This window comes from Glycine soja, chromosome 15, assembly GCF_004193775.1.
Source record: "Glycine soja cultivar W05 chromosome 15, ASM419377v2, whole genome shotgun sequence".
NCBI classification, from domain to species: Eukaryota; Viridiplantae; Streptophyta; class Magnoliopsida; order Fabales; family Fabaceae; genus Glycine; species Glycine soja.
The window spans coordinates 2,993,811-3,012,773 of record NC_041016.1 but is presented as its reverse complement, the minus strand read 5'-3'; the positions used below and the strand labels follow the sequence as shown (position 1 = coordinate 3,012,773).

Sequence of the window (18,963 nt, the reverse complement as noted above, 5' to 3'; positions counted from 1 at the left end):
GTTCCGAGTGTGTGTGCCTAGTTTGTTGTTGATTATTAGTTGTGAACTACTATAATGCGTTTCTTTTAGCGTCATATGCCTTTCTAACTAGTAGACATTTTCAATAAATAATACTTGATGACATAAAAAAAAATGCTTGAGAGAGACCTATAATCTCATGGCTTCCATGTAGGATCGACTCAGCAGTAATTGAGGTCCAAAATTTGAGAAAAACTCTCTTACCTTAAATGAGAGATTTAGATGTTGGACATTTTTTTTAACATATGTAGTATTTTTGTTTTATAAGAATTAATGAACAATATTTTTTTTTTAATTGATAGACCTAAATTAAGCTCGAGCTCTAATAGCTTACGTTTTGACCGACCGTGCTTCCATGGGAAACTAAAGTCTTCTTCAAGTTCAAGAGTTAATCAAGTTTAATATATATTCTTCAAATGTGGTTAGATTTAAATGTTTTCTACTCCTTTCTCTTTTTAAATATTATACTTTTACTGTGTTTATTATCAAAATGTTATTTTATCGATTGCACAGAAGTGTTCTTTGTCCAATTTATAATGTAGTGTAATACCATTAGGTCGATGGATCCACAAGTGTTTATCATTTTTTATAATCAATGGTTAAGCAACGACTTTCATTGTGTAAAAAAAATCTAAATAAATCAGTTTCACTTTTTACTTGGAAAAGTCAAACTCGGTTTCACTCATATTAACATGTTTTTTTCATTCGTATTTAACTTTTTTTTTATTAATATTCGTAATTTAACTTGCTCAACAGTAGAGCAAATCCTATTTGAATCTTGATCTCGTCCACTTCTTTTCACCTTTAAACCTCAAGTTAGATAATAATTAGAATATTTGATAATAATAATTTAAGATTCTAGGTTGTTATTTAACTGTTATAAATTAACACTTTTTTTGTACTAAAAAATTATTCAAAGTACTGTACCATAAAAATTACACTTCGTTGAATAGAGCATTAAACTTTAATAAATGAAAGCACCAATCCTTCTATACGGGATGAAAAGTAAGAATACCATTATAATAGCTTCTTCTTCTTCTTTTATCATCGCTATTAAGTTTGTTGATGTATTCTCACAAACATCAATTCAAGAAGTGGTTGATACGAGTATTTTTAATTTGATCATCTTAAAGTAAAATTTCTGGTTTGAATTTTATGGATAAAAAAATTAATTAAAAAAATAAATTTCACTATCAGTAATGATTCCTAATAAATATTAGTCATTAATAAAATTAATAAATATTTTACAACTGTCATGATGATAAAAAATAAACTTTCATCATTTGGAAAAACTATAAAATTAATTCTTAATTTAAACCTTAATCAAAATTAAATCTTTTATTTATTTTTAATGATGTATTATGCGAAAATCAAACTTCCATTCTTTCCAATCAACTTAGCTCGTCTTTGTATGAGATGTTAATCCTTAAATAAAATTTATTAATATAATATATTTCTATTATAAAGTAAAAGTTTGAAAGAATAAACAGTGAAACATCATACATGACCATTTCATTTTTTTTTTCCATTCGAGAGAATTTTTCCCTTTAAATAAAGTGTTACACTTCAAAGCAACTCCAATGCTTGAATTCTTGAAAGAAAAAAAAAACTCTTAACTCATTTTTATGTACCTTAAAATTTCACATCAGATTTTAAAAATCCAACAAAATCTTACTTCAATGCCAATGTTCTCATTATAGTTCTTAACTTATTTTTATCAGTCTTACAATTAACCTTTCATATTTATATTTATTTTTAATTTCAACGTAAAATATTGATTTCTTTGTATTATAATTTTGAAATAAAATATCAAAATATTTCAATTTAATTTTATTTAGGACAAAAAAATTAAAACTTTTAAAATATATAAAAATTAAATTTAAATAAAAATAATGAAAGAAGATAGAAGATTTTATGATTAATAATGTATTTTAAAATAAATTATAAGAAAATGGCATGCGACGACCTTAGAAAAAAAATACATATTGTAATATCATATATTGAATGACTTGTTTGACACAAAAAAAAAAAGGAAAAATAAAGTGAGAGAAATGAGAGGAAATAGAGGGAATTTTGAAATAATATATTTAACGATTTGTTTGGCAAAGAGGAAAAATAAGGTGAGACAAATGATAGAAAATAGAGAGAATTTTTAAAATTGAGGTTGTTTGATAAAAAGAGAGCACGAGGAACTTTTTTTTTTCTTCTAATTTAGTTTTCGTTGAGAAAAAAGCGATAATGGAATTGAAGTTGTGAGAGGTGAGGAGAGAAGGTAGGTTATAACATGACTACCTAAGTAAACATTTTAGTGCGCCTCTTAGTCGCTTAATTTTGTGTTTTCTTCCGACCGATGAAAAACTTTGACTTGTTTTCACCATCGTTTAATCTACGTTGATTAAATACTCCAATTACATGTGAGGATGAATCATCCTTGGTCTTCCCATTGTTTTTTCATTCTTTGTTTTCCTTTTCACAATTGATCATCATTTTCTCTTTTCTTTTTTTCTCTCTAATAATTGGTCCTCTTTTTTTTATATGATTGGTTCTCTTTCAACCGATAATTGAATTTCTTTATCTCATAATCAATTCTCACAACAATATAATTGATTTATTTGTTGTTTTGGTAATTGATTCATTTTATATGATGATCCATTATCTTAATAATATAATTAATTTTATATTGTTTTGTATTGTGATATATTTGATGGAAGGTTGTTTCTCACCTATAAGTGAGAATCAATTTTTATTGCTAAAATCTTTATTATGTGAGTTTGTGTGTTGATGATAATATAATTTTTTTATAGTATTTTTCTCTCTCGTAACAAAATAAAACGAGTAAAAATTTTAATATATTTTTTTCAATTTCACTTTTTTCCTCTCAATATATTCAGGGACAAATCGAAAAGAAACAAGTAGGAGCCTTGGCTTATTCTCTCCCTTGTGATCCCATGAGAAGAAAATGAATAAAAAATAATATTAACATAGGACAATGAATAAGAAAAATAGGATGTTAAATTGATGTTTGCCTAATATTCCCTCCTTCGGCCCATCTATACTAACTCCCATAAGGAATAAGAGATGCTCTTAATTAGTCTTAGGTGGAGAATTCATGTGTACACCTTAACTTTGATACTATATAAAACGAGTACGCTATACTCTTAAATCAAATCAAGTGCAGTAAGAAAATTAAAATATTCTTTCTTAGTATTTTACTATTTTTCTTCTGCCTAGAACACCTTCTTGATATTCTACACGATCTTCAGATTCAGCCATGCATGCCTGACGAGTATTCAGACTCACCGATGCAAGAAGAAAATCAACTAAGCCTTCCATAATTGCTCCATCTGCATCCTTAGCTTCTTTTATTTTTGTTCCCCAGAATTTACGAAATCTAAAAATATATCATGCATTCTTATTTCTAACTAAGCAAAATGCAGTATATATACATAATAATAAGGTTACGAAATAGAGGTGGTGCTGAAGCTTGAAAATTCCAAAGCCTAATTCACAATCATTCCCCCAAGCAAGCAAGCGGATCCTCATAAGCCACTTATCGAAGGTTTAGCATAATTCGTATTGTTTTCATTAATATATATATATATATATATATATATATATATATGTCTTTTTCTTTTTCTATATTTTGATTGTCTGCAACTTCTGCTGTTATTACAAATTTGGCAATGGCATGGCGAATGATGGCGACTACCCGCCTACTCCCATTTACATTTGTCAGTGCAATTCACGATTCATGTCATGTGAATGTGATGGAAGGTATATTTGGTTTATAAAAAAAAAATGTGATGCAAGGTTTATTATTTTTTTACTTTTTCTTTTGAAAACACTTAAGTTGGTTAATTACTTTTACATATGCTTTATTTTTAAAAATTAATGTTTACTTAGTAAATGTTTTTATTGTTGAATTGATGCTTTAAACATTGTCACCACTTCATGTTAATCTTACTAAAATTTCATTCCTCAATTTCCCCATGTTAGGTTATAAGAATAAATGAGAAAGAAAAAGAAAGAAATACAATAGAAAAAGATGAGAAAAGAGTGAATGAGTAAAATTAAAACTGTAGTCTTTTGAATAAAAACACGTGACTTTAATGTTATGTTTTCATTGGAAAGAAAACGAGGAAATAGAAATAATTTGAAATTAGAATTAAAAATTATTTTATTTAAAAAAATAAAAATATTTATTTATTTTCTCATTCAAAAACTTTGATCAAAGAAACAAAAGGTGAAAAATATTTTAAAGCCATAATCTTTGGTTCCAAATGTACGATGTATCCAGGATTTACTGCCAGCGGATGAAGTCAGCTTATTTTCTTGTATTTCCCCCCAAATTGAAGATCGTATCTAATCTTAACCGAATTAAAAATGAGAGTTCGTTTTCTATACAAAATAACATATTATGTAATTCTTATTCTTATATTATAATATATATATATATATATATATTATTGTCATTATAATTTGTATTCAAATTATTGATTGTTTTTTTTTAATAATAATAAGTAGATTTTTTTGAAGAACAATACTACTAAGTAGATAAAATTAGCTTTTGGAAAGAGGAAAAAAAAAGAAGGCATAACGGGAAACGAAAGGGTATATTAATCATTTTTGTCCTGAACGTGTAATTCACTGGCATATGCATTTTTAAATGATGAAAATACAAAATTTAGTTTTCGAAAGTGTAAAAATTGTGACAAATCTAACCGTTAATAAAATAGCCTACGTGGTACAAAGATACATTTGTCACTGAAATGATTGTTAATGTGTCTATCTCAAATTGTCAATATAGGAAGATGTTTGTCATTTAATATTATAATATTTTTGTGGCTTTTTGTCCGCCCACCGGTAAAAAATACAAAATTTAGTCCCAAAAAATATAAAAAGTGTGACAAATCTATCCGAAAGTTAATAATATATTGTAACTAATTATTATAATTTGAAAAAAATTTACAATGATTACAACAAAAAGATCAAAATAATAATTTAATATTTTTTTTAACTTAACTCATCTCAAATAACAAAGGTGTATATTTAAAATTTTGATTTGGTTGTTAACTAAAATTCAGATCATGGAATTAAGGTGAAAGAAAAAAATTAAATAAGAAAAAGTATAATAAATAATTATTTTTATATTTGCTTTATTAACTTTAAATTAATGATAAAAACTTGTAATTTAAATTGAGTCTAAAATAAAAAATATATTTTTTTTATAAACTCGTAAATGATTTTTTTGTACTCCCATGCCTGATGAAATGTTCAAGTAAAAAAAATGCTTATTGTAAATTAAATTAGATTCATGAATAATTTTTAGAGAAAATTACAATTGTAATGACACTTTTAATTTGTAAAAAACACTTACTTCCTTTGAAATGATTTTCTTTTAAGGTTATAATTTTTTAAATGACTAATCAATAAGAAATATTTGTGTATGATTTAAAAAAAATCAATTTAAAAATCAACAAACTTTTATTATAATTTGTAATTTGATGTCATTGTATATACTAATAGACATTTATATTTTATTATGAAAAAATTATTATAAAATTAATTAAATACATAGTATTTGATTTAACAGAAACAATAATTTTTTTATCATTTTATAATGAAATTTATTTTTCTTTTTTTGTGTATTGATAGCTTAAAAGTAATATAAAAGAAACAAACACTTATAAGTGTGATATAGTTCTTTCAAGATATATTTATCGTACTTGTTATACTCTTGAGAACTAAATTTTATATTTTTATTTTTAACAACTTATTTTTTTTTAAAATATTATATAATAAATATAGTCATATGCTCGCAATTAGAAATGTGACAAATTTATCTTATGTGTCATAGGCTATGTTATTAATCGGACAGCAAAAGTGACTATTTGCCCCGTAATACAACCCAATCGCCCAACCGGAGTATGCGCGCAATCGCATAGCAGCACCTGCAATGCAACAACTTTGAAGCAAAACACCTCTCTCTCAACCTCTTTAGCTTCCAATTCAAAGTAGAAACCCTACCAGTTTTGTGCTCTTAGTCGAGACAAAGGTAACAACAGCGTTTCAGCTTCTATAGTGTTGATTCACGATTTCTGATTTCTGGTGTTCTACTCTCAGTAAAATATAGTTTTAGTGTCGAGTAAGGGTTTAGGTTTTTTCGTCTATTTTTTCATTCGCTTTCTAACATCATCTCTTGATTTTCTCCTCTGCTCTTCAGGTTGATCGACGTCCGAACTCGTCATCGTCAAAGCTCTGTTGCTATTCTTCCAGCGCAAGGTACTACATTATAGGTTCTCTTCTTGTTCGGAAAATTTTCTTAAGCTTTGTGAGTGAGTGATGGCATATATATATAACAACGACAAAAGCGTTTTTCGCACTCTGAGTCAGCTACATGTAAAATGGAGAATCTGTTGATGATAGACAAACTGTAAATATCGCTGCGCATAATAATCATCCAGTTTTTTTTGTTTTGTTTTTTATACATATCGTCATGGTTTTAATTTTAATATTCGCTTGTTTGTGTACGTTTGATGACCTTTGCGGGGATCCACTTATTTTGAAAAATAAGCTACTAGTATTTGTTTTTTAATTTAAGTGTTATAAAGCTTGCAACTGATTGTATACATCTTTATGCTGTTAAATGATTTTGTTTACACAATGTAATATTCTGTGTGAAGATGCTGATGTGTTTTAAGAGTATATGGGAAACACCAATTCCTTCGAAGATGGCTGCTTTTGTAAGGAGGGTTGTGCAGGATAGGATACAAACAAAAAGGAACTCGAGGAGGAGAAATATCTAATTACAGCCAGCAGACTATGTGTGTCCCTTTTGCAATCTAGAGGAGGAACCTATGGAGCATTTGATGTTCAGCTGTACATTTTCATCAAGCATCTGGAATAAGTGCTATGCTTGGTTGGGGATACATACTGCCCAACAGAGATCCTAAAATGCACCTAAGGCAACATTCATGTGGGATCTTTGGAAAGAAGTTGGCTGTGAAACGGATGGTGGTATGGTGCGCAGTGGTGTGATCTCTATGGTCACAGAGAAATATTCTGCTTTTTAAGGATGGAAACATGGATGGTGAACAGGTATGGGAGATGATTAAAGTCCATTCTTGGTCATGGTTGTCCAGGAAAACGAAGGACTTTAACTTGTCTTTCTATGAATGGTCAACAATCTTTTTTAAATGTTTGTAGGTGGCTCAATGAAAATTCAAGTAGCAGTTCATGGTTACAGTGATATCAAGACCGAGGCAGCAATAGAGCCTTGCACAACCAGGCTTCCTTTTGTTCTCTGTAATGGAAGTTACATGTCAATAGTAATACTGGCTGCATAGTTCATGGTCATAGGACAAATTCTATATTCATGTCCAGCAACTTCATAAAGCATTCTGTTTTGGTATTTAGAGGGAATGACTAAACTGAGATGATATATTGCTACCTGGGTGAAATAATTACGTGATTAGCTTTACAAGATAAATTTCAGAAAGTTGTTGTCTGTTGGTTGGTTGGGATTTTTGGGATATGAAGGAAAGGGAGTGAATTCACAAGGAACATGTTGGGTAGATTCTTGCATAGTCAAAATTTAGGAAACATATAATGTTATTTATCTTAACTTCAGTTGTGCAGGGAGACACCATACAGCATTACTGTTTCTGTTTCTAAATGTTTCCTTCATGTATTTTGGCTCATTAAACTGTGTGGAATGTTCTGTAGGGAACCTTTTGTAACAGGGGTACTTCTTGTACTCTCATTAATATATATCTTTTATTGGCTGATAAAAAAAAAGAAGCTTGCAACTAATCTTAAATCTCTCATTTGCAGATGTCCGGTGGACGAGAACGAGTTCGGGAGTCTGACTTTGAATATTATGAACGTGAATATTATAAAGACTTGAAGAGTGATTACTATAAGCTCAAAATCTCCAAGTCATCGTATAAGTGTCCCTTTTGCCAGGACAAGCGGGAATACTCATTGAATGAGCTTTTGAAGCATGCAGTAAGATTTGAAAGGGACTCACGGAGCATGAAGACAAAGGATTTAGCTAAGCACTCTGCTCTTCAATTGTACATTAAAAAGTATCTTGATGAAAATGATAGGCCAGGAAGTGTTGTCCATGATAAAGCAGGAAGCGTTGTCCTTGATAGACCAGGAAAAGTGGTCCATGATAGATCCGGAAAAGTGGTCATTGATGGATCTGGAAACGTTTACAATGATAGATTTGGGAAAGTTGTGAATGATAGACCAGGAAATGTTGTCATTGTCAATGATAGATCAGAAAAAGTTGGCAAAGATCAACTATTTGTCTGGCCTTGGATGGGCATTGTTGCAAACATTGCCACTGAATTTAAAGACGGAAGGCGTACTGGAGATAGTGGTTCCAAACTAAGGGATGAGTTTACTTTGAAAGGATTTCATCCTTTGAAAGTTCAACCATTATGGAACCGTTATGGACATTCAGGCTTTGCCATTGTAGAATTCTCCAAAGACTGGGAGGGTTTCACCAATGCAATGAACTTTGGAAGAAGTTTTGAGGCAGAACATTGTGGTAAGAGGGATTACAACAAATTAAGAGACCGAGGGGATAGACTGTATGGATGGGTAGCTCGTGATGACGACTACCACTCCAAGAGTATAATTGGTGATCAGCTTCGGAAGACGGGGGATTTGCAATCTGTTTCTGGAAAACAAGCAGAGGAAAAAAGGAAAACATCGCTGCTTGTCTTAGATTTAGCTAAAACCTTGAAAGTGAGAAATGAGACATTGGAGCAGGTTTGCAGCAAATATGATGATATTAGTGTGTCCCTGAACAGAGTTATGGATGAGAAAGAAGTGATGATTGAATCATATAATAATGGTACGCTGAAGTTTGAAGTGGTTTCTTTTTCTTTTTTTTGGCATAGCTTATTGTGTGTTGAAAGGTGAAATAATCTGGTTGTGATTATATCTTTCCATTCCAGATAGCCTATTGTTTGTTTTACTTTTTAGTGAAAATTTTCTAACCTTTTCTTGGTGGCTTACGTTGTGTCTCACCTTGTTCAATTAGAAATAAAAAAGATGCATCAAACTACCCAGAAATATTGGGAGGTGTTTTATAGGGGTCGTGAAAAGGCCAGATTGGAACTGCATGCTCAGAGGAAAGAACTAGAGGGCCGTGAGAAGGATCTACAGAGAAGTCAAGTGAAGAATGAGAATGAGAGGAGAAAACTGTACCTTGAAAGGAAAAATGTAATATTTTTTGGCTGCTTAAATTTTTGGATATCCCAGTTTCTTTGTGTCAGATTGCGACTAATGCTCCATTTATTTAAATTTAAATAATTTGAATAGTGATGAACTTTGTTCTTCATCTCTTTTGTTTGCAGAATGAGATGGCAATAATGGAGCAGAACAAAGCCGATGAGAGAGTGATGCATTTGGCAGAAGAACACAAGGCACAAATTCCATATTCTTCTTTTTACCAATAATTAATTTAATTCCTTTGCGTGTAGTCATATAAGGTTTTTTACTGAGTCATTTTTTTTTGGTTTTAAATGCAGGAAGAAAAGGAGAAAATGCACAAAAAAATTCTTGAACTACAAAATGAACTTGATGCCAAACAAAAATTGGAATTAGGGATTCAACAATTGAAAGGAAATCTTCAAGTAAGGAAACAAATAGGAGAGGATGACGAGGAGGAGAAAAATAAATTGGATGCAATTAAAACAGAACTAGAAGATAAGGAGGAGGAATTAGAAGGACTGGAAGCACTTCAACAAGCTCTTGTTGTCAAGGAGCGTAAAACCAATGACGAGTTGCAAGATGCTCGCAAGGAGTTAATACGTGTATGTGTCTATTCCCAAGCATAAATGTAAATCTGTTTGATATTATTATAACTCTAGGCTTTTAACTGAAAGGTCTTCTCCAAGTAATCATTTTACTAACTGGGATTGAGGGCTTTTATTTGTATAAGTTACCTGGTAAAATTCTGCAGAAACGTAAGGTTTGTCTTGATTTTTTTAATTGACATACAACTTTGTTAGGAGTCCTTGTTGATTATGGAGATAATAGGGATGTAGGAAGAGAAAGAAGAGATATGAGAGTAATGATTCAGAGAGAACAGAGAAAAAATGGTTGCTATCATGAAAGATCAGTAACTGTTTTCTCCTTTCCACAAGGACTAGCCTTCTCAACATCAAAAGGTAAACTCTACATAATCCCCAGCTATTGCTAAAAAGGTCTATTTATCCTCATTACCCCTAACTACCCTAGCTGCTCTAGCATAATGATACTAACTGTCATAACAGTATGATAACAAACTCTTTATTACTCAAACTACAATTAATGGGCCTTATTCCTCCTTTGGTACACTCACAAGGCCTTTGGCTCCTGCTGTGACTGAATCTGATCAACCTTCCTAACAAACTTGTTATATACTAATCGCAGCAGAGTGTTTCGTGTTTACTAGTCTGCTTGTTAACATTAATTGGAATCATATTCAGAATATAACATTGTTGATTTGCTGCAATAACTTGAACTCATTTGTTTTGCATATATTTGCAATGTGCATGCTACACATGCTGTGTTTTAACTCTTGTCTCCATATTTGAGAATTGTAGTTTTTCAATGGTACCATCTTCTGTGAAATAATGTGGTTGCTTGCTTGCCCTTTGAGAAATGGCTATATATTTGTTGGTGTCTAAAGGGAGATGATTTAAATCTACATGGTTTAAAATTTTTGGTAAAAACTGGTAGAATTAGGTCAGGTCTATTGTCTATAAAACTGGTATAATGCTTAAGCTTGTAGCAAATATGCTCTATAGTTCAGGTAGTATGTTGTGTTACTGTTGCTGCGATCTTTTTGTATGTATTTTGTTTAAGTAGTATAATTTCCTTATTCACAGTGGCTGGGGAAGACAAATAGTAGTCGGGCTTTTATTGGTGTCAAAAGAATGGGGGAGCTTGATGGAAAGCCCTTTTTGAGTGCAGCAAAGAGAAAATATTCTGGTGATGAAGTGAATCTGAAAGCAGTGGAGTTGTGTTCACAGTACGAGGCTTATCTTAGAGATCCAAACTGGTTTCCATTTAAAGTTTTAATAGATAGGGAAGGGAAAGCCAAGGTACAATCACTTCCAGAATTACTTGTTCAAATAGAAGTCATCTTTTTTATCCCTGGGGTTTGTTCATATGGTCATTTTAATTGCGGAAATTACCTGATTGCCTCATTATCCAAGCTAGTAATAATAGTATAATACTTTAAAAAGTCATTGCATCATTTCATAATAGTTAAAACCATGGTATGCTGTAGATATTGTTCAAAGATTTGGCAGGGTAAGGTGCTACTCATATTTTGAGCACTTTGTTGGCACTTTTTCCCCTGATGTTTGGTGCATGGATCACGATATAATATATGTTGGATATATTATGCAGGAAGTTTTAGATGAAGAAGATGAAAAACTGAGAACTTTAAAGGATGAGTTTGGTGACGATGTCTTTCAAGCTGTGGTTACAGCTCTGAAGGAGTTGAATGAGTTCAACCCTAGTGGTAGATACCCATTACGGGAGTTATGGCATTCTAAAGAAGGAAGGAAAGCTTCCTTAAAGGAGGGTTGTTCTTATATAATCAAGCAATGGAAAACGTTAAAGCGAAAGAAGTAGGACTGATGCGGAACTTAAATTTTCGGTTCTTATTCCAATGAGGCTAATGTAGTTGTCATCGACATCATGGTGAAATTGATTTAGTTCAACTCTATAGTGCCCCAAAGGTTGGTTATAGACTTATAGTATGTTACATGCAATACTGATATCATATTGTTTTTTCCCTTGTGATCGGGTTCTTTTATTGCCTTAGAACATTTTTGTTTAGAATCTGTTTCAAATTAATATCAGACCTTGCTTGAAATTGAAGTGGCATATTAGATTTATATTTTTAGTTAACATTGTTATTTGTAAATATACTATACTATTCAACAATGTCAGTAAATTGTGGGTTGAATTGAAACTGGCTCTGCTGTAAGTTATTCTCTTATTATGGGTTCGGTGCAGTATACCCATCATTATTGGTCTGTTGCCAGGCTTATTAATCAGTTTGTTAATAGAGATTGTGAGGTTAAAATTTCCCACACATACAGGGAGGGGAATGCAGTGGCGGATTGGTTAGAGCTGATTATGGTCTGTTTTGCTTGGGGACTCCATCTTTTTTTATCACCTTCCATAGGAATGTAAATATTTACTGCGGTTTGATTTTGCGGGCATCATGCTCTAACGCAGAGTTTTGATATAATATATCCTTTACATAAAAAAAAAATCCATATTTTTAGAAACAATTTTAATGCTTAATAAATGTCATTACCTCCTTCCCATTTTTTTTTTTGTTTTAGCTTTTTTTCCCTTCAAAATAATTGATATTTTAGTTCAAATATAATATCTACAATTGAATGTAGTATTTCTTAATCTATATGTTAATTTGTTGATAATAATACTTTGATTACGCTTGACGAAAGGTATAAGTACTACAAATTTATTTTTCCAAAATATATCAATACAGCTTGTGTGAAATGATTTTAATCAAAAGGAGTATATACTTTAGAATTGCTGACAATTTTGGTTGGCCTGACTCTATATTTTCTCTCCCGAAATTTCTTCAACTACTGCTGCAACCGGTGTCCAAATTGCATACATCTTTGCGTTAGTTAAGGTGTTTTTCTGAGTACCAAAGCAATGGCTTTAGATTCCATACACTTTTAAACGCGTTAGTAATTTTGATAAGCGTTATATTCAAAGTGAATTGTGAAGAATCATTAGATTAATTCTACAATGAACTTTAGATAATCTATGAAACATTATAAACAATCAAGAATCAACAATATCCGCGATACTAGATTTAGAAAAGTTCAATGATACCTAAGTAGTGTGTTTGGATAGTACACAAAAATTAATTTTACTCCGACACCATGAAAAAGTAAAACTAAAGTTTGCGTCTTTATCATAAAAATTTAATTGATTTTTTTCATTGTGAATATAATCCAAATACGCTAACTAGTTTGAGTTTTTCCCTAATTTCCAAAAGTAAAGCGGTGACCAAAGTTATTTACTGCCTTTCATGGACGGATTATTTTATATTTTAAATACAATAAAATTACGAAAATATCTTCTCATTAATATTCACAATTTTTCATTAAACCCACCAATTTAATACTTAAAACAATAAAAAAAAACCCTTGTTACAATTTAAAGATAAACACACAATTAAACTCATCGCAAGAAGATCTTTAATCAAATTCAAGCTCTTGGATGTTGACCCGGTATGGAACTTACAATCCTAGGTTCATTTTAGTGGATCTTAATCATTACCTTATAATTTGGATTTGAACATAATCATAATCATAAAAGATAGTTTATAAGATTAAAATTGTTTCTCTATTATATACATTTTGGTTATTTTAATAATTATGTAAAATATCCAAAACACCATTCTCATATTGAATATAGAATATTTCAAATATACACTTTGCAGTAGGTTAAAATATGTTTTTTAAATATATAATATTAAATTCTTATATTTTCCAAGACGAAAAATATATTTGATCATTTAAACACATCAAATAGTTGATCCAATGATGGATGTTAGATAGGACCCAATAATAATAGTTATGAAATTCTAATATCATCTTATAATTTAAATTTAAACTTAATCTCAAAAATAAGTAATACATAAAAAGAGGATTGTTTCTATTTATATATATTTTTTAAAATTATATAATTAATTAATGGGAGATCTCAAACAAACCGTCAGAAATATACTCGATTTCATTCAGGAAAAAAAAAAAAACCACTTGATTTCTTTCCCTGGCTTTAGTAATAACTAGTTGAATGAATCTCGCTGTTTGAAATTTAATGTGCAGTAGATGGGATGGGATTGGATTATTATTTTGATCATTGACTACTAGCGTCAATTCCACGTCTGAACACATGGACGTGAAAGTTACTAAGCCCGTGTTGGATTCTGCTATTCTCGTCCAAGATGTGAAAATCACAAGTTATAATTCCTAGCTTCTTTATTGGAAGTGGGAATGAGAAGCTTTTGGTGCCAGACGTTTCTTAGAACCATGAGAGTAGCTTTAAGAATTTATGTTTGAAGATAAATCCAAACACGCATTAAATCCTAGACAAGTCTGCAGTCGGGTTTTTCCGACAAACATTGTGCACCCCAACGAACGGTAGAGGGAAAAAGTAGAGACAGCAAAAGCATGAACCGGAAGGAAACAAACCAAATACTATTCTCATCTGAGCTTTTACGTAAAGTCAAGCACAATCACAACACGCTTCCTTAGATCCATGATGGAACAATATATTAATAGCAATTACAATAGTATCATTGTATAAAATAAAAAATACTACTATCAATTTGCCGCGGGCTACCCTTTTTTGTTAGCCGCTTCAGCATTTCCTACAGAAATCGGAACGTACAACTTCACACGCGCACCCTCAATTATACATTAAAAATATGAAACCCACCAACGAGAAACCAAAATCAAAGAACTTGTCACAACAAGCTGTCACTCACTCTTTTTTTCTCCAAAAGATCAGGGTCTAAGGGCAAAACTGGAAAGAGAAATAAACTTGTATTTCATTATATTAAGAAAATGAAAAAGAAAGTAAAGGGATGAAGCCAGTGTTCAGACACGGAAGTTCTTTCCAGTGAAAGTTTGAGCAAATTGCCAATTTGGTGGAACAATGTTCCAAGAGGTAGAAGAGCGACGGTCACTGGCGGTAACTCTGAAGGACAAAGCCTGGCCCACCAAAACGGCGTTTGACTGCCAGTTCTGACCCCAGTTTCTGCTCATTGCTATCCACCCGGTTCGTGACCCCTTAACGTAGGCGTGCACGATATCCCCTGCACCCGCCACGTTGCTGATCAAAACCAGGTTAAAGTAACGGAAACCGTTTATTGTGAACCTGATCCCCCCATGCTTCCTACATGCCACCCTGCATGAGTCACTACAATCATGTGACATGTCTTGAAAAAAAGACATGTAATTTAAGCATATTCAAATATTAAAGTATATATAATCAGCCTCTTTCTTTTAGATTTAGCATCAGTTATATAATAATGTTATATTTGAATCAGATCATTTGGTATTCAAGTCATTGGACCTTGGACAGATCCATCCAATAAGAACCGAATGATGGGTTGTGGCGTGAAAAAGCTAAACAAGTGAATGAATGTTAAATTTACCTGCGGTAGGCGACAGGGACGATGCCGGCGCGGTATTCGGCGATTTTAAGGAACATGGGCATGGCGAGGTCGAAGTGAGGGCGAGGGGGGTTGCACCAGCCGCCATTGTCGTTTGGAAGAGCGTAATTTGAGGGACAGAAGTTGGTGGCGGTGATGAAGATGGAAGGGCTGCCGGAGTGACACCACTGCTTGTCGTTTGCGCATTTGATCTCAAAGCACGCACCGCAGCTGAGGCCGCTGTTGAAGAGTGCCGTGCTCAACGCTGCAGTGTTCACTCCGTACCCTTGGCTGTACAGGTTCCCGTACCCGCATGCTCCTCCTGAACACAACACAACACAACAATGCCGCACATTAATAAAGTCTCAAGTCTCAGCTTTTGTTTCTACATGTATGTTAGAGAAAATCATAAACGTCAAGCATCATGTTACATAGCACTATACATAACTACATACCCATGGTGCCGGATGCATCGGATCCTCCGTAGAATGTAGCGTGAGCACTTTGCCAGGCGCCGCCCGTGTAAACGCCTGGAATTCGAGCTTCCACCATCCACATTAGGGACATAAGGCACAGCACTGCACTGAACACACCCATTTCCTTATTCTTCTCTGCTTTTTTTATTTATAATTTTTTCGGTTGACAGTGAAGAATAAGCAAAGAGCAAGAGCGCACAGGGCACAGAGACAACTATGGGAATGAGTTGGTGGGGGTGGAGTACTTATGGACAAGGCTTTGGGGTGGGGAACCTCTCACTGCGGGGTCACGTGGAATTCTAAAACTCTATCTTTATCATAAATAATCAAATTCCTTACCAAAAAGTGTGATGTGAGTAGGCATGTCAATGGGTGAACCCACACAGTATCCGTCCCGGACCTTTCTTGATTTTCACGGAAAAACTAAGTTAATTGGGTCAAGGTCGGGTTTGAGTTTTTTCTAAAGCAATACTTGATTTAAATCCATCTCAAACTCAATAATTAATTTATAAAAATATTATTTTATATATATATATATATATATATATATATATATATAACACTAAAACATAAAATTATTGGATTGAATTTTATGCTAATGTTAGATTGAATTTTATATTATCATGTACACTATAAAAAAATATATTATAGTTGCTATTTAAAATTATATTTTTTATTTTATAAAAAATTGAATATCTTTTTAAAACTATATATAGTAAGGGTTACCCTTTTGGTGTGAAAAGGGAATCCAAGCATTGTCAACAGGGATTTGCATGACGTTCTCTTTTCATTTGGCTAACAGTCAATTGTTTGTTACTAATAATAATTTTGGAGAAAAAACATGCATGCACGTACTTAAATTCAAATTGTATTAGATGATAATCGTGTTTGGTCATGTGGAAATATGATTACGAGTTAGTAATTAACTAAAGGTGGAAACAAATTAATAGTGAGTCACTACGTGTAGCACCACCCCTAGACTATCTAGTGTGGGTGTGGCAACTTGTAGGATTTGGTGTATGCGGGACCAACCCCTAAATTCACGTTGTTGTGATTATGATCCATCCCAATACCAAATTACCAATTCATTTTTTGTTTTAAAAGTGTTTTCTTTCTTTTTAAGCTTAGTTTGTGTATTTTCCCCCTTGCCGAATTGGATTAAACAAACACTCCTAGGAATAGAAAAATAAAACTACGCTTCTCAATGGGAACAAAAGTTACAATTTCTCATAAGAAAAAATCTTATTATATTGCGAGTCCATTTAAAAAAGTTGTGTGTGTGTGTATATATATATATATATATAAACCAGCCTAAATAACATACTACGGGACACTACTTTTGGATTAATTATACAATTACAATTTACCATTGGTTACAAAATACCATACAGTATTACAGTTTATCATGAATACAAAATATGTTTCGTACTTAAAATAATAATAAAATCCTAACCAAAATTAATTGAACTTTGACCTTATTAGTAATCTGAGATCTTCTCGTTATTCCCTTCTTTTTGTTTGTATTATATTTGTCAATAATACCATGTTATATTTTACTTAATTTAATGTCCCAATGCACGACGGGAATCACTTGGCTAAGTAAATAAATACGCTTTTGGAATGTTTCTCATTGGATGCTATCAATCTCAAGCATTTGAATCCATGATTAATAGTATTTGTTTTAACTTGTTGGGTTTACTTGGGTAACTTGATAACCGTGTAATCACTCCGACTTTTAAGCCAAGTAAGGAAAAACTGTTTCTTCTCGTGTCTCTGATTCCTATCCCGTATGGTTAGTACATGCAGTAGGACAAAACTTTTTGCATATTAAATTGAAGGCAAACTTCGTAGCATAATAATATATTGACCAACATGAGAACACAGGGTTACTTGAATATGGATGTAGTATATGATTTAGACTACAAAGCATGCATACCAATGTAGAGTTGACTGATCTCAGTTATTGACCAAGTTGCAAATACTGAGTTACTTAGTTTATCCATTTCCATATCCCTTATCAATGATCTTGCTTCCATGTGATATTTAATAGTATAACGCTATGAATGCATCCTATTTGTCAAAATTTGAGGCTGGGCTATGAACCAAGGATAATACTACTAGACAGTATCACTTTAAAAGAACTAAATTCCGTCAATTAATGTGTTACCAACCAGTTTTTTAGTTGAGTTCAGTAAATTTCCAACTTTAGTGACACCGGCATATACAAAGATGAGATCAATTTATATTGACACCAAATTCTGTCCCTTTGTTTTACATTCTTTCAAGACTTTTTTTTAATCATTTTGCGTTTTTTTCTCAAACAAAATTTCAGGCGTTCAAGTAAACGATTTATTAACTATGTATTTATTATGGATTATTTTCATCATGTAAAATGCATGAGGTGTCATCTTGTGTGGCACAATGATTTCTTACATCAATTATTTTACAACTCTTCTACATCGGTTTTAAAATAAACGATTTAAAATATCATTGTGAGTACCCCCATTTTGTTTGACCGCCAATCACAGATAAATAGTTTGGTTGATTACCCATTTTAGTATTTTGTTAGGGAAAAAAATCCAAAATGGTTAAAAAAGTCTTCTTAAGGCCACGATTTTTGGTTAAAGCAACCACTTGCCTCTTCTCTACCATTGGTAGAAGGATTTCCCTATCGAGTACCCATTATGGCAATTTGCAAGAACCATGCCTTTGTGGTCATTACTTCCTCTTTCTGTGGGGTTTGTAGTAAGGTTATTGGAATTTTATATTCGGTTGAGGGAGGGCCATAGTGAAAAATACAACAACATAACACCACATTATGGGCTTGTTCTTGCTTTAGTTTACAAGACCCTATGACCTGGTTCTTCTCGAATGATTTCCTGCACTTGGAAAGAATGTACAGTACAGGGGAGGGATAGACAACAGATAGACGGGATCAATACCGGTTTCACAAAAGGGGGAGACAACATTATCAGTCAAATGGACAAACTCATTCATTACACCTTAAACTAAGTAATTAATTAACCTTTTCCTACAGGATAAATGTGTTAGTGTTACGTTTGAATTATAAGTGTATGTTTGATAACCGTTGCAAATGAAAGTTGAAAGTTTTGCAAAAAGTATTTACATTCTTTCTTTTACAAAATGAGTTTTGTAAATTGGTTTGATTTTGGGATTCGTGTACAACAAGTTAGACTGAAAAGCAAACATGAACTAAAGTGTTGTATTAATATAAGGTAAAGATTATAC

The 18,963-nt window shown here is 32.1% G+C and overlaps 2 protein-coding genes across 2 annotated transcripts; one reads left to right on the top strand and one right to left on the bottom strand.

The window, feature by feature from the left end:
* The first annotated feature begins 5,898 nt into the window (after positions 1-5,898).
* On the top strand, positions 5,899-12,004 carry LOC114387085 (factor of DNA methylation 4-like). The gene is made up of 8 exons (XM_028347207.1): positions 5,899-6,073; positions 6,242-6,300; positions 7,852-8,884; positions 9,074-9,255; positions 9,390-9,458; positions 9,564-9,848; positions 10,908-11,123; positions 11,434-12,004. Exons 3-8 carry the CDS (start codon positions 7,852-7,854, stop codon positions 11,659-11,661), a joined length of 2,013 nt encoding a protein of 670 aa, XP_028203008.1. The 5' UTR covers positions 5,899-6,073; positions 6,242-6,300; the 3' UTR covers positions 11,662-12,004.
* Positions 12,005-14,305: 2,301 nt separating this feature from the next.
* On the bottom strand, positions 14,306-15,835 carry LOC114387341 (expansin-A4-like). Its single transcript, XM_028347508.1, has 3 exons — positions 15,694-15,835; positions 15,242-15,560; positions 14,306-14,991 (listed from the first exon to the last, which is right to left on the bottom strand). The coding sequence occupies exons 1-3, from the start codon at positions 15,833-15,835 to the stop codon at positions 14,682-14,684; spliced, it is 771 nt and encodes a 256-aa protein (XP_028203309.1). The 3' UTR covers positions 14,306-14,681.
* Positions 15,836-18,963: the final 3,128 nt, after the last annotated feature.

What these genes read in the sequence shown, in the direction of transcription:
- LOC114387085 (XM_028347207.1), top strand. Translation starts at nt 7,852, where the DNA reads ATGTCCGGTGGACGAGAACGAGTTCGGGAGTCTGACTTTGAATATTAT. An exon ending in CTCGCAAGGAGTTAATACGT is followed by an intron (nt 9,849 to 10,907) that starts GTATGTGTCTAT and finishes CCTTATTCACAG; the next exon opens with TGGCTGGGGAAGACAAATAG. An exon ending in ATAGGGAAGGGAAAGCCAAG is followed by an intron (nt 11,124 to 11,433) that starts GTACAATCACTT and finishes TATATTATGCAG; the next exon opens with GAAGTTTTAGATGAAGAAGA.
- LOC114387341 (XM_028347508.1), bottom strand. Translation starts at nt 15,835, where the DNA reads ATGGGTGTGTTCAGTGCAGTGCTGTGCCTTATGTCCCTAATGTGGATG. An exon ending in CGATGCATCCGGCACCATGG is followed by an intron (nt 15,561 to 15,693) that starts GTATGTAGTTAT and finishes TGTTGTGTTCAG; the next exon opens with GAGGAGCATGCGGGTACGGG. An exon ending in GTCCCTGTCGCCTACCGCAG is followed by an intron (nt 14,992 to 15,241) that starts GTAAATTTAACA and finishes TGACTCATGCAG; the next exon opens with GGTGGCATGTAGGAAGCATG.